The sequence below is a fragment of the Podarcis erhardii genome (genome assembly GCF_964252035.2).
Source record: "Podarcis erhardii genome assembly, chromosome: 4".
In the NCBI taxonomy this organism is placed as follows: domain Eukaryota; kingdom Metazoa; phylum Chordata; class Lepidosauria; order Squamata; family Lacertidae; genus Podarcis; species Podarcis erhardii.
The window spans coordinates 39834014-39849159 of record NC_138508.1 but is presented as its reverse complement, the minus strand read 5'-3'; the positions used below and the strand labels follow the sequence as shown (position 1 = coordinate 39849159).

General features: G+C 40.4%; 1 protein-coding gene across 1 annotated transcript; it reads right to left on the bottom strand.

The window, feature by feature from the left end:
* Positions 1–286: 286 nt before the first annotated feature.
* Positions 287–9003, bottom strand: LOC309340756 (uncharacterized protein C3orf38 homolog). The gene is made up of 3 exons (XM_081859814.1): positions 8785–9003; positions 2084–2304; positions 287–957 (listed from the first exon to the last, which is right to left on the bottom strand). The coding sequence occupies exons 1-3, from the start codon at positions 8921–8923 to the stop codon at positions 364–366; spliced, it is 954 nt and encodes a 317-aa protein (XP_081715940.1). The 5' UTR covers positions 8924–9003; the 3' UTR covers positions 287–363.
* Between the last annotated feature and the right edge of the window lie 6143 nt (positions 9004–15146).

Genomic DNA, 15146 nt, shown 5'->3' with positions numbered 1-15146 from the left:
TGTACTTGCTTCTTTCTGCTTACTTCCCCATGTCTCACAGTGGGGGAAAGCGAGGGCAGGAGAGAGAAGAGTAGCAGGAGGGAGTAGCAGGAGGTAAGCATCTGCTCACCATTCCTCCTTTCTCTTCAGGGTGGGCAAATCATGTGCCAGACTGTAACTTTAGGGAACCTGAGTCAGCCCAACCAGCACTAGGTGTCAACCCAATTAGCACTAGTTGTTTAGGCGGTACTTTGGCTTGTCATCCAACCAGAAAGTCTAACTCAAGAAATAGAAGCAAACAACTTACTTGAATGCTCAAGTATGCTCATGTGTTGTATTTTCTGGGCCCACAAACTGTTCTACTTCATTCTGCTCACAGAATGCTCAGGATTTTTGAGACTCAACCAAGGAAAGATCATTGGAAACATAGAATTCCTGGAGTTCTTCCTGCTCATATTTTATGCAAGGTCTTTCTAAGTGGGTCCCAGGTTCCAGGGCATTCTGACCAACAATCTTTAGGTTCACAAACTTGATTTTCCACGTATTCTCCCTAAAGGGGCATCGGATGAGTCCAAAGATTTGTTCAAAGATGCCCAAGCAAGAAGTATTTCTATGAACTGTGCCTGCTACTGCCACCACAACTAACCCATGTCGTGAAATTGTCCACTTCAGCCCACCAGCGTCCATGTTCGGGTTCAGGAAGAGGTATTCTTCTTTCACCAATGACAGTAAACGAAGGCTAACCAATTCTGCACCCAAGTACTCTTCCATGTTTTGTTCTGAAGTGTTATAGCAAAACTTTAGGATTACATCATCCCAAAAATGTTGTGGTCCCCATTCATCATGTGGTTCTCCAACCAACGGGTTCTGAGAGTTCAGAATTCCAAAGAACCACTGGCAAAACTCCTCTCCCAGACTGTGGCAATCTTTGCTGTGATCTTGCTGGTCTCCTCCTTCCTTCCCTCCCTCTTCAGGTTTCTGAAAACAAAGTAGGGACTTTTACTTTTAAGCAGTAACAAAATGTACTGATTCCCTTCCACATGATAGTTCAGCAAAGCTGAAATGGACTGTACGACTACAACTAACATGGAATGCAACAATTAACACTGCTATAATTTCTGCTTTGAAAATGTTCAGAACTATGCACACCAAATGAAGGGGCTGTCTAAAGATGTGTGGAATAGACAGTTTACTTGGATCCCCTTTATTAGGCAGAAAAAAAACCTCTGTAGATTTCTGTTTTGTGCAAACAGGAGCCATTCATTAGTCATGGGTTGTATGAAATGCTGAGCAAGTGGATTTCACACAATAGGACTTCTACTTCCTCTCCTCCCCCATGTTCAAGGCAGCAAAAGAAGTAGGGGGAAATCAGATGTACACATAGTACTCTCCAAGCTGAGTGAATGAGCAGGAAAATGGCAAATGCAAATCAATATAAACAAGTGAAAACGGATGCACCTTAATTTCACATATACACTCATGGGGCCTGAACTGGCAGTGACTACCCAGGAACAAAACCTGGGGGTAGTTCTGGGTAGTTCAATGAAGGTGATGACCCAGTGTGCGGCAGCTGTGAGAAAGGCAAATTCTTATCAAATTCCATGCTAAGGATCATTAGGAAGGAACTGACAATAAAACTGCTGATATAATAATGCCATGATGCAAATCTGTGGCATGAGTGTATTTGGAATACTGTTTATGGTTCTGGTTGCCTCACCTCAAAAATGTGTAGGAGCTTGCAGAGAATGAAAGGGGTTTGACTCAAACATCTAGATGGTTGCAGGTTCCCCATCTCTGCTCTAAAGCACAGTTGTGCTGAATATGGCTTCCAAAACTGGCCTACTTTCTGTAGGAATCACTCACAGAAGCCTCTCTCATTTAGACACCTGTTATTCTACTATCTTCAAAGCATGTGAGGAACAGACAGGAAGATCCGATGCTTATGTTGCACAAAACGCTGTCACATGACACATTTCTAACAGAAAGAATATGCCCTCTGCTACTCCATAGAAGACAAATGTGAACAACATATTAAAGCATGAACAAGCAACTAATTTCCAAAAAGAATGCTTTGAATTTATAAAACATGTACAATAAACCTCACCTGTACATCAGGTTTAGTATAGATTTCTTCCGAGCCATTATCTTTTAGCTGTTCACACCAGTACTCCTTTGCACGATCAACAAGTTGGTGCTTTTCAGAAGAAGGCGGCACTATGACTCCTTTTGCTGCCAAATACTTGAAGATTACCTCTCGAAATACCTTCTTTCTCTTCAGCAGCTCTTCAGCACTTTGACTGTACAATACGATGGCATTTATGGCTTCTGAAAATAAAATCAGAAACAGGGGTGTTCCTTGAATCCAATTATCATTCTGCAAAAGAAAGCTGGAACTTGAGTGTTGGTCTTAATCACTTGAGAACCGTTAAAACGTGCTTTCGAGCTATTATATCTCTCAAAAACACCAACTGGTGTTCCTTCCCTCATACCCTTCTCCCAAGCCAAAGAAATGGGTAAAAGGCAGCAAGGTTCTCGCTGAAGACAGAGGCCTAAATATTGTTGAGTCTGTCTTCAGTTGCAACTGCTTTTCAGAACATATTTTCCCACAAAGGTTCATGGTCCAATGTAATTAAGTCACATGTTGGTTGGCAAGAAAACAAGTTCCATGTGCCATAGGAAGCTAGTTGCCTTATATTGGGTCAGATCATTCCTCCAGCTTGCTCAGTATTATTTACACTGACCAGCAGCAGCTCTCCAGGGTTTCAGACTGGGTCTTTCCCAATCCCACCTGGAGACGCTGGGGCCTGAACCTGGGATCTTCTGCATGCAAAGCAGCTGCTCTGCTACATAGTGACAACCCTTCAGCTTGCCATTGACAGCCAATAGGAGATCCAATGGAAATGCATGTTTCAATCAAGAATTATTCACCAATCAAAACAGAATAATCCTTATCATAATTAAGTCTGCCTAGAGATGTTCAACTACAAGGATCTATTTGCAATATTTGCAACATGTTATTTCCCCCCCATATAGTTATTTACGAGGAATATGCATCAGCTCTCTGTATACCTCAAATAATGATGCATATTGGGGTGATTCAGGAAGACTTTGATGTTTCCAACTTGGACTGCCTGCTTAACAAAGTGTATCAAGGGCAAACAGGGAATCACCAAACTTGTAAGTCTGTTGCCTGTGTTTTTCCATAAAATTAAACACACATCCCTCACTTTTCTTTTCAGATACAAATCCAAGCTGAGTGGGGAAATGCCCAGAATTTAAAAGGTTGTGTATGCGCAAAGGGGGGGGGAGGGAGGTGGAATAATATTTCATTTTGGACTTCCGGGTTAGTGCCATCGGCAATGGCGGAATTCCTCTGACTGAGAGGAACCCGCTCCGTGAAATTCGGGTCTTGCCGCCGCGGCGAAGGCGGAGACCCCTTAAAAATCCCAGGCGGAGGAAGCCTGGGAACGTGGGATTCGGCTGACACCAGGGAAACCCCTTTTTGGGGATCCGAAGCGACGTGGGGTGAGCGGCGCGGTGTTTTGAATCGACCGCTATTTTTACGGAGTGAAGCGACCGCTATTTTTACGGAGTGAAGCCGCACAGCCGTTGCCGGAGAGCGCTGACTTTTTCCTGTGGACAATTGGATTTTAAACAACAACCCGTAAGTAGAACGGGAAATTGGACTTTTAAAATAACTTAATTTGGCATTGAACGGGGAAGGTCTAAACAGGAAGTCCACCTTCTCTTTTTGTAAATAGATTGAAGCAAAGAACTTGTTAACTAAGGTCTTGGAAAGTCCTACGTAAAGGATTAAAACTCCACTGATTGAAAATATTATTAATACCTCCTTTGGAAGCAGGGGAACCCTGCAGGAGAAGGTGAAAATTTAGGAATTGAAGCGCCACGTCTCTAAACCTGGGAGTGGTCCGCGAGGAGCCCATTGAAGGTGAATAGATAAATTTGACAGCTAGCTGTCAAGATACAAAAGATAGACTTTGTTTCCATTGTCCGCTTCTGCGCTTAAAAAGAAGGAAAGGTAATTGGAATTGTTACTAATTTAACTTTGGGACTTTTGGGACTGTGCTGGAAGGATTGAAATGGAGACTGTTTCCCTCTAGAGGGAGTTTTGGGACATTGTTACAAGAATGCAGCTGGGAAATTGGTTTTAAAAATAAAGGCCCTGAGAAACCAGCTTTGACCTTGAACACTTTAAGGATGTCTGTTGGGAAGGAAGTAGTGTCTGTACTGAATAGGACATTTTATCTCCTGGGAAAGCTGCATGAACAGATAAATGCCATGGCTACCAGCGTTGATATTTTGGGAACAAAAGTGGGCATCAGCAAAGAAGTTGACAAGAATCCGGCACAGGAATCCTTTTCAATGGAACACATTGAAGAACCAGAGAAGGAGAGAGTTGTTGTGAAAGTGAAGCAAGGGGGAGCATTAACCCCACAGAGGCAAATGGAGGATTATAAGTTGAGGCCTTATATGACGGTAATTAAGAGAAGCCAGGTTTTGGAGATGGGGGCCTGGCTTGAGTTGGAAAATGAAAGGTTGAGAGATCACCTTATGTGGGGATCAAATGACTTTTGGGATATGAATTTGAGCCAGGAGGAGATTGGAGTATTTGGGGCCTTTGGAATTGGAAGAAGTGTGAAGCAAGGCTTGGAATACTTTATGGGCCCTACCTTTAATTATGGAAATCTGGCAGACTTGCTAAGAAGGAATATGATCATCGTTGGGTTGGAGCCCCTCCGAGAACTGCTTTTTAATACCAAAGATTATCAAGAAGATCGGCAGACGGGACATGAAGAAGAGTTAAGACCCTCGGATTTAAGATCTCCAGGTTGATGGAACTGTTGGTAGGGGCCGAGACCGGGGAGGGGAGACGGTGGAAGAAAATTGGGAATTTAAAATGTATATATTGAGATTTTTTTTAAAAAAAAAAAAAAATTTAATGGAAAATGGAAAAATCGTGGAATGAAATTTTTATAACCCTAGGGGAAACGTCTTAAGAGAATAAGTTCAAATATCTCAGTTTTAATGAGAAATAAGATTAAATAAAGTAAAAATGGATGGATAATTGGTGAAAGAGAGAATGAAAAATTACAGGATATCAAGATAAATTATTAGGATAAAAACAAGATGAAGGATTTGCTGAAATACCTATCTGAACTAGAATATAAAGAGGGGAGGTGTGAGGAAGTCAAGGAAATAAGTTAAAGAAAGGAAAATATGTAAAGGTTTGACTTGTTCTTCTTTCTTTTTGACTTTTTGACTTTTTGACTTTTTTTTCTTTCTGTTTTCGCTCTTTTACTTTTTTCTGGATGTGATTTGCTTTTATGTACTGTTTTGTTTTCTTTTTTGTTTCTTTTTGTAACCTTCAAAATTTGAATAAATATTATTTAAAAATAATAATAATAATATTTCATTTTGACTGACAGGACTAGCTTTTAATCACAGTAGATAATTTTCTCAGTGTCCTCCAGGCATGTCCAAAGTCCATTTTGGGGGCCTAATCCAGCCCACCGATCGATTCAATCCAGCCCCCATGGCAGTATATGTCCTGGGGTAAAATCTTTTTTAAAAAACTCATCAACTTCAATCCTAAACAAAGTTCAACAGTTTTAGGGTAAACTTGTAAAAAAAGCTTTGGTTGGCCCTCATGCATGTTCACTTCATCAAATCTCGCCCACTTTGAACAAAGTTTGGACACCCCTGGCGTACTCCAATCACAGTGATTTGAGGAATGGTTTTCTTTACGTAGGTCATGATTCTGGATGTGAAAGCAGGGCATAAGCGATGGAGTTAGACTTATTTTCCTACTATTCTTTTCCTAACAATAAAAAAACATAGTGTTCTCTTACTTCACAGAGTGTACTTCTAGGAAGGAGGTGGTGGAGGGGTGAGAAAAAATGCCTTTGCCAGTATAACAAAGATAAAATAAATCACCTAGCAGGAAAGCTCTCCTTCTCCCAAAGTCATTGGGTCACCAAAAAACTAGAGAAGAAAATGATCCAAAACAGTTTTGAGTTGCTTCCAAATGCTACAAATATTAGGTGCAACTTGTGCTCACAGCAAACCTCTACCATTTACACTTCAAATATTTAATTTATTTAAAGTCTTATAACTTTCTTTAGTTTGGCTTCTTACATTTTAAATTGAATCAGAGCACCTTCCAAAGGCTATATTTTAAGTACTAAAAAGCCGGCTATGTACTCCCCAAATACCTTCTCAGATAAGCACATAAATGTTATTTTAATTCCCACCTCCCACTTGGAGCTATAATTTTACTTCACTGTGTTCCAAAGCAGAGTAGCCCTTCCCCTAGGCACTGATGGAAGATGGGAAGAGATGAAAGTTGGACAATCTAGCCAGATGCTCAGTATAGTAGAATACTGACAAGTTCCTGTAGGATTTCTTTTTCCCCAAAAACATAACACATCCCACAATTAAAACACAACATAGGATTCTAGTGTTCTATAAGCATTCTAGTTTATAGGCAAAATAAAGTTCTAAACTTAAATTGAACACCTTCATTGGTATCATCTTTCTGTAGGCTCAGTTCTTTAGTATAAATTATTGCTGCAATCACATGTATTTGATCACTGCTGAGTAAGCAAAGAATCCAATGTTGTGGAAGCTGGCTTCTGTCCACACAATGGGACTTCACTTTCTTCTGCTTCCCTACCATAGTACTGCAACTGCCCTCAAAATCAGACTTCAGAAGGCCCAACCCTCCAGAGCAATTTAAAAGAACATTCAGGAAGCTTTAAAAAATTAAGTTCTGTTACATAAGCAGAAGTCCACTGGATACAACACTAAGAATTACAGAGGTTTTAAATGCTCCCTGGTAAGAGTCTTAGAACCATTTCTTCACCAGGTAAAAAAACCCATCACTAGATGACTGTATTTTAAATTATTGTATGCACACACAGCTGCAATTCCTTTTTATAGTACTGTGACTGCACGTGTACATGGTATGGTATTAGTTGGGGCATTTGTGTTATGTGGTAGATGTGCAGCTGTATGAAAATATTGGTTATGTAACAATAGGCAGCAACACAAAGAAGCCCCTACGCCAAGAATCCACATACGTACAAACTAAATTCAGACAGGGACGGGAGAGGCAAGGGCAGATCAGTAGAACACACCTTCCTTTAGTTGCAAACAATGGGTTGTGTCCTACCAATTCTTACTCAGAGTTGACCCACTGTAATTAATGTCCAATAACTTCAATGGATCTACTGTGAGTAGGACTAGTGTTCAATACTACTCGAGGATTGGAGAGGCAGAGCTGCCACTGTCCTGGTGGTCAGAAGAGAACCAAGCAGAATGGAAGCAGCCTCTTGACCCACGACACTGAGTCACTAATGCCTCCTTCTCAATGGCAAGAACAGGCTTCGAAAACTTTAGAAGCTCCCCTAATTTTTTTCAGAGTCCCACTTGTGTGGCTGCAGAAGCCATGAACACTACTAACTCCACACAGTAACCACATACTTCACCTTCTATCTACCTACAAATAAGCATTACCTTTTATCATATGACACTACTACTCATGCAGCTGTATGAAATCATCAGCCAAGTAACAATAGGAAACAACACAAAGTGATTTTCTCATAATGGCTCCCTTATATCTGGACACAGTTAAAATAATAGTAAAAGACCCAAACTGCAAGCTATTTTTAAAGGTATATTAGCAATATAAAGTACTTCTTTATTTTGGTCTCATCAAAGACACATGAATTTAATATGCCAGTATCATATTTAACTGGCAAATAGTCTTTAACAAACATATGCTGTCAGAAGATCATAAAAATCCCTATTTTACAAAATAAAACAAAAAATCATAGCTAACATGACAGCATGCATTTTTGTCTGGACATATTTTCTGGTCAAACAAATTTATTTCTAACACCCACTAAATGTTAGTGAAAAAGGCTCCTGGAATGGCTTATAAATATAAACCTCTTCAGTCAGATCTGGAAGCCGGACGGGTCACAAACTCTGGGCCAAGAGGGCAGACAGGGCTGCTCCTGTCAGCTAGAATCTTCAGATGGATTTGTTAAAGATTAAAAATATATATACGGATTTCAGTTAAGGAAGCTTAAGGATTCCCCCTTCCAAATACATACTTTTGCAACCGTGCCCCCTTAAAACAGTGCACGACGACAACACAGCTCCTGAAGTGCAAAGATTTGCTAAGTGAACTCTTGTCTGCTGTTTTCTCTGCAGTTCTATGAGCCAAAGAGTCAAGTCACACTTGGAGCAGAATATCAGTTTTGTTCCTCCAACCCGAAGACCTACTGTGGCAAAACAGCATACAAATATCTGCACTTGTTTTCAAATCGCTGGCGGTGTGTTGTTGTTTAAAAAAAACACTGAAAGTTCGGAGGATGTGTGTGTGGAGAGAAATAAAGTAGCTTAAAAACAAACTCCAAAATACTAACCCCATCGTTCATTGTTGTCAGCCTCCCTCCCCCCCCCCGCCTCTTAGAAATACCAAAATTATGCAGTATTCTTATTTTTCCATTAGGTTCGACCATCTCCCCTCGAGGCGCTTATGTTCGAAAAAGCGATTTTTGTTATTGTTTGTTTACTGAAACCCCGCCTTTTCCCCCGGACAGGGACTCAAGGTCTCCGCCCCGCTTTCGCCCCTTTCTGGCCAGAGTCTCTGCACTGACTAAGCTAGAAGACAAGAGTCCGCTCCGGAGTGAGACCCACAAGGCTCCACTTCTACTCCCCCCCACCCCCCCCTTAAAGTCCGCAGGCCCCTTCCGCGTACTCCCCCCCCCCCAATACCTTGGCGGTCGTCCGGCTGCACGAGGCGGTTAGTCACCGTGTCCGTCAGAGACAGCAGGTCGTCCGTGTGGAGAAGATCCAGGAGCTCCCGGCAGCCGTCCCGCTCGCGCTCAGTCAACCCCGCCCAGGCCGAAGCCATGGTGGTGGTGGCGGCCGGCGGCGTCGCCTCTTGGTGGTGCGAGGTGAGGAGCGCAGGCAGGGCCCCCCCACTCCCGCGCCCACACAGAAGCCGCCAGCGCCCCCCCTTCTCCCCCCCCCCTCCGCCACAGGAAACCTTGGCAACCGACAGGCTCAAGGGACAACGCGCTTCCGCCGCTCGGGTGTTGCTGCGAACAGCCTCCGGCCCCGCCCCCGCGACGCGAGCGCGGCCTGAACGGGTTCGGCTTGGAACGCGGAGGCGGCTGCATTGGTTCCGTTGTCTTCTGAGGCCTCATCTAATAAGGGGGATCTCCCCAAGCATATCTTAGCCAAGTTTTGGCCGTTGGAATAGAGTGGCTGCCGCCTGCCTGCTGTGATACGCAACGAAAGGGCGATGAGGAAAAAGGCTGCTCTCTAGGCCTAGTGCTAGTGCGGCCAGCAAAACACATTATTATTATTATTATTATTAATATTAAAAACATTATTATAATAAATATTAAAAACATCAAACGTAAAAAAAAACTTCTCTAAACATAAAATCCCCCAAAACAACTCAGTATGTGGCAGCATTTAGGGTTCCAGCCATGCCTTTTTCTAGAATCCTTCATTCATCCCCTCCTCCCCCCCGTAACTTGCTGAGGCTTCACTGGGCTTTTGGGGGGGGGGGAGTTTCCCCAAGAGTATCCTGTACTTCTTAAAAGGTTGGGCTCCTCCAAAACTACGAAAACCTCTCCCTCTTGTGCCTAGATGGTGCCACTTCGGTAGTACAATGCGGGGGTTGACAGGCTTCTGGATTGCTGGATCTACTTTACCCCAAAATCTCCCACCCAGAGCAAGGTGGAAAAAACGCCGATAACAATCAAAAGAGAATGTATCTGAGGCACTTGTCTTTACCTGAACTGAAATCGCACTAAAGTCTACACATTGTTAACAGTCTTCATTTTAGCTACTGTTGTTAAATATTTGGGAGTCAGAAACCTTAGCTGATATGCAAAGATGTTGGTAGTGGCAGAAAAGCAACCATCACAAACATGGGTGGTTCTGTGGGTAAATATTTAAATAGGAATCGTAGAATATAAAAAAAGTTAACTGTTTGCATGCCCTGTCACTTTAATATTTTCCCATGCTTTTGAATCTATTGCCAAGGGAGTTTTCAAACCTGGCCAAAAGCCAGCTTAACTCTGCGATGTTTCTTTCTTTTTTTTAATAATATTTATTAAAGTTTTTTAAACAAAAAACAAAAAACATACATAATAACATAGTCTTTTCAAATTTCCACATTTCATTCTCCTCTTTGGACTTCCTCACCTCTCTTGTTCCTGCATTCTGAACTCACAAATTTTGCTAGCAAATTATTTACTTGTTTCCATTCATATCATATAATTATCCAATATTAAATCTCAAATTTTAGAATTTAAATCACACTTTTGAGATCTTAGTTTGAAATATTGTTTATCCAAACTTTGTCTTTTCTTTCAATTACATTCAAATTTATATTCCTTATTACTAATTTGTGGGAGCCGTGTTATTACAAATCTTACATCTTTCTTAGCATTCATACAATTTACAATGTTTTTGTAGATAATCCTTAAATTTCTTCCAGTCCTCCTCCACCAGTTCCTCTCCCAGGTCTCGGATTCTGCCAGTCATCTCAGCCAGTTCCATATAATCCATCAGTTGCATCTGCCATTCTTCCAGCGTGGGCAAATCTTGAGTTTTCCAGCATTTAGCAATGAGTATCCTTGCTGCTGTTGTGGCATACATAAAAAAAGTTCGATCCTTCTTTTGCACACTCTGGCCGACAATGCCTAAAAGAAAGGCCTCTGATTTCTTAGGGAAGGTATACTTAAATACCTTTTTCAGCTCATTGTATATCATTTCCCAGAAAGCCTTCACTCTAGGGCAAGTCCACCAGAGGTGAAAGAATGTTCCTTCAGCTTCTTTACACTTCCAACATTTATTGTCAGACAGATGGTATATCTTTGCGAGCTTGACTGGAGTCATGTACCACCTATATATCATTTTCATAATGTTTTCTTTCAAGGCATTACATGCCGTGAACTTCATACCGGTGGTCCATAACTTTTCCCAGTCAGCAAACATAATGTTGTACCCTATGTCCTGTGCCCATTTTATCATAGCTGATTTGACCGTTTCATCCTGTGTATTCCATTTTAGCAGCAAGTTATACATTCTCGAAAGTGTCTTAGAGCTGGGTTCTAACAATTCTGTTTCTAACTTTGATTTTTCCACCTGGAATCCTAATTTTTTATCTGACTTAAAGGCTTCTTTAATCTGAGCATAATGTAGCCAATCTCGCACTTTCCCCTTTAGTTTCTCCATACTCTGCAACCTCCAGTTGTCTCCATCTTTTTCTATTATTTCCCAATATTTCGGCCATTTGGCCTCCATATTGAGTCTTTTCGGGGCCTTAGCCTCCATTGGTGATAACCACCTTGGGGTCTTGTTTTCCAATAAGTCCTTGTATTTTGACCAGACATTGAACACTGCTTTTCTGACAACATGATTCTTAAAAGCCTTGTGTATTTTAACCTTGTCATACCACAGATATGCATGCCAACCAAAAGCATTGTTAAATCCTTCCAAATCTAAAACATCAGTGTTTTCAAGAAGCAGCCAATCTTTCAACCAGCAGAAAGCTGCTGATTCATAGTAGAGCTTTAAGTCTGGCAGGGCAAAGCCCCCTCTTTCTTTAGCATCAGTTAGTATCTTAAACTTAATTCTGGGCTTTTTGCCCTGCCAGACAAATTTTGAGATATCTCTTTGCCACCTCCCAGAACACTCAATTTTATCCACAATCTGCAAGGTTTGAAACAAAAACAACATTTTTGGCAATACATTCATCTTAATAGCAGCAATGCGTCCTGACAAGGAAAGTTTCAGTCTTGACCAAACATCTAGATCCCTTTTAATTTCAGACCAACATTTTTCATAATTATCTTTAAATAAATTCATGTTCTTCGCTGTTATGTTTACCCCTAGGTATTTTACTTTTTTAACCACATTTAATTCTGTCTCTTTCTGAAACCTTTCTGATTCTGAAGAAGTCATTTTTTTTTCCAAAACCTTGGTTTTTTGCTTGTTAAGTTTGAATCCCGCCACCCGACCAAACTCATAAATCAGTTGCAATACCCTTTTAGTACTTAGCTCTGGCTCCTGTAAAGTCAATACTAGGTCATCTGCAAATGCTTTAAGTTTATACTGTTTCGCTCCGACCTGAATACCCTCCACCAACCGGTCTCCTCTAATCGTATTTAGAAGCACTTCCAGGACCGATATAAATAACAAGGGGGAAATAGGACAGCCTTGTCGTGTTCTTTTTTCAATTTTAAACTCTTCCGTCACCACATTGTTCACTATCAATTTTGCCTTCTGCTCCGAATAAATTGCCTCTATCCCATTCTCAAACCCCCGCCCCACTCCCATTCCTTCCAAATTTTTCTTCATAAACTTCCAAGAAATATTGTCAAAGGCCTTCTCCGCATCTATAAATATCAACACTGCTTTTGTATTAATGTTTGTTTGCAAGAGTTCCAAAATATCAATAATATTCCTTGTATTTGCAAACAAATGTCTACCTGGGAGAAAGCCTGCTTGGTCCTTATGAATCACTTCATTTAACACTTTTTTAAATCTACTTGCCAAAATAACTCTGCGATGTTTCAACCTTGTCACTGTGTTCCATTGCCACTTGGCATATTAGACCATATTTACTTTAGCAATATCATTTGCTTGATGGCCTTGATCATTTGCTTTGTATGGCTGCTATACAAAATGCAATGTTGTGAAGTCTAGAAGTTGTAAAGCAATTATGTATCTACTTGTCAAATATTTCCTAGGTAGAATCCCAGACACCATAAAAATCATCTTTAATAACAGACAATATTTTATTGAACAGTTCTATTTACAATACAAAAAGTTTAAAATGGAAACACTACTGTTGATTTATTGCAGTTTGATGGCTCAGTTTTAATTTGTATTCATATAAAATGCAAAATAAAATAATTTAACATTCAAGAAGGAAGCACAAATTTCCTTTCTTGGTGAATCTGTAATAGCTTTTACAAAGTAAGAGTCTCAAAATGCACACACTGCATTTAATCAAAGTGTTATACAGTACAAAATAAATAAAAAAACACCCCTTTTAAGTGTTTCATCTTACCCCTTGGTGTTAAACAAAGAGTATCGCCGAACCTTCTTGTTATACATGATCCGAACTATACAATTTATAGATGTTTAACGAATATGGCTAAATAACCAAAGTACCAGTGACCTTTCCCACAGATATCCTATTTCCAACTTTTTCTAGAAAACTGGTTGTAGAGGAAGGTTACCCAGAAAATAATACAGTTAGATTTTTACATATCCTTTAAAATGAACCAAATTTATATAGTAACAAACCTGTGAACGTCCTTTTTAAGTGTCTTTCAAATCCTAAAGAAACTGATCTGGAAAACACAGCCAACAGTTGGGTAGTTTAGAACCCTTTTAGGCACTAAGGGTTATTCTAAAGAATAAAGAACCACTGATAATCAGATATGTAACTGGGGGTCAGAATAAACAGAAATGCTTGAAAATAATAGTTTTCCCATATGATAGCATAGTTAGATACTGGGCATTCAATTAGAAAATATGGTCAGCCATGAAATCTGTATTTGTCACCCTAATTGGGGCAAGCGGAGATTGCCAATATTGCCACCAGCTGGTGAAACATAGAACACACAGCACTGTGATGATTTCTAGCCCTTAAATCGTAAGACAAGATAGTCATGAGTTCAGTAACACTTCCATGGCTGTGGGCATTCTTTTTCTCTTGACATTAGGGTAAGGAAGAGATGGAAAGGGACTAACACCTGTCACAGCACATTTCTCTGGGTAAACCCTTCACAACAACTATCTATTGTGCTGTCCCTTTTGGAGGTGGGGGGGGGCATAAACAGCTGGAGAAATACAGTCCTGCGGACAGATAGACAGATGGAACACCATCCATTAATAATTGTTCAATGGTTTTTCTTATTTCAGTTACTTAGAATGTAGACTATCCATATATAACAGCTTTAAGCACACGAAGTTCAAATATTTGCCCCTAGGTGTTTGCATCTCAATAAATGTATCACTGTGTTATCTGAATTAGCAAATCTCCACTATCCAACAATCCTTGGGCCAAAAATCTGAAACAAGGAAGACTGAACAGGATCACCGGGGGGGGGGGGGGGAGATCCGCCCCATATGGTCCCGGCAGCTACAGTCTTTGTACATCTAAAGCTGGTTCTATGTTAACAAGAAAAGGGATCCCAATTATTTCCCAGAACAATCAAGAAGTTACACCAGGGGCATGCAGGTGGTTGGTTGGTTGAAGTTTCCCATTCCCTGTATTAAGTTTAACAGTGGCAGCCTACAAACAGCCAAAACATAAGATTGGGTTTTATAACCTGAGCCCTAAATCAGAAAGTTATCCTGAGCTCTTTTGCTCTCTCAGCATTTTGCAGTTAGTGGGTTTGCTAAATTCTGGCCACTGTTTACGGTAAACTTATTCTTTAAAAGCCACACAGATTGAGTTTGCAATCTTGATTTTTAAGCATTCCTGTTTTAAGGTGCCTGAAATCCCAAATATTCAGATACCTGCCAGCAGACCCATCCTTTTTGCAATGCAATGGCATGCTGTCCTAGTATTAAAACATATCCAAAGCATTTGTGTGGTGGCATAGCAAAGAGATCAGATAATAACTGAGAAGTACTGGTATATTCATTTTAAAAATTTCTTTTTAAAATGGTTTGATGCAATAGGCAAAGTAAACTGAAAAGTAAACATTTAAGAGAAGGGTAATTTTTCTTTTTTACAAAATGTTTCCTACAGCTATTTTGACTGATTTTCTACACTTTAGAAAATAATTCATCAACTTCAAAAAGGAAATCATTCCTGAGGAAGCAAAATTTTGAATACCCAATATATGGTGATATACAGAAAATAAACACAATTTCAAACTAAAGAGGTGTCCAAGATTGTTGTCCATATCCAAAAAACAAAACAAAACAGCAGAGCAGATAAAGTATCACAGCTACAATATCCACATAAACTGGAGAGGGAAAGCACTGCAAAACCCAGTTGTCTTTTAAAGCAACTTGATTATATAGTGCATAATAATTTTATTTGTTTTAAGATACTCAGTGTGATGCCACTGAAGCAGGTTTTTGAACAGCAC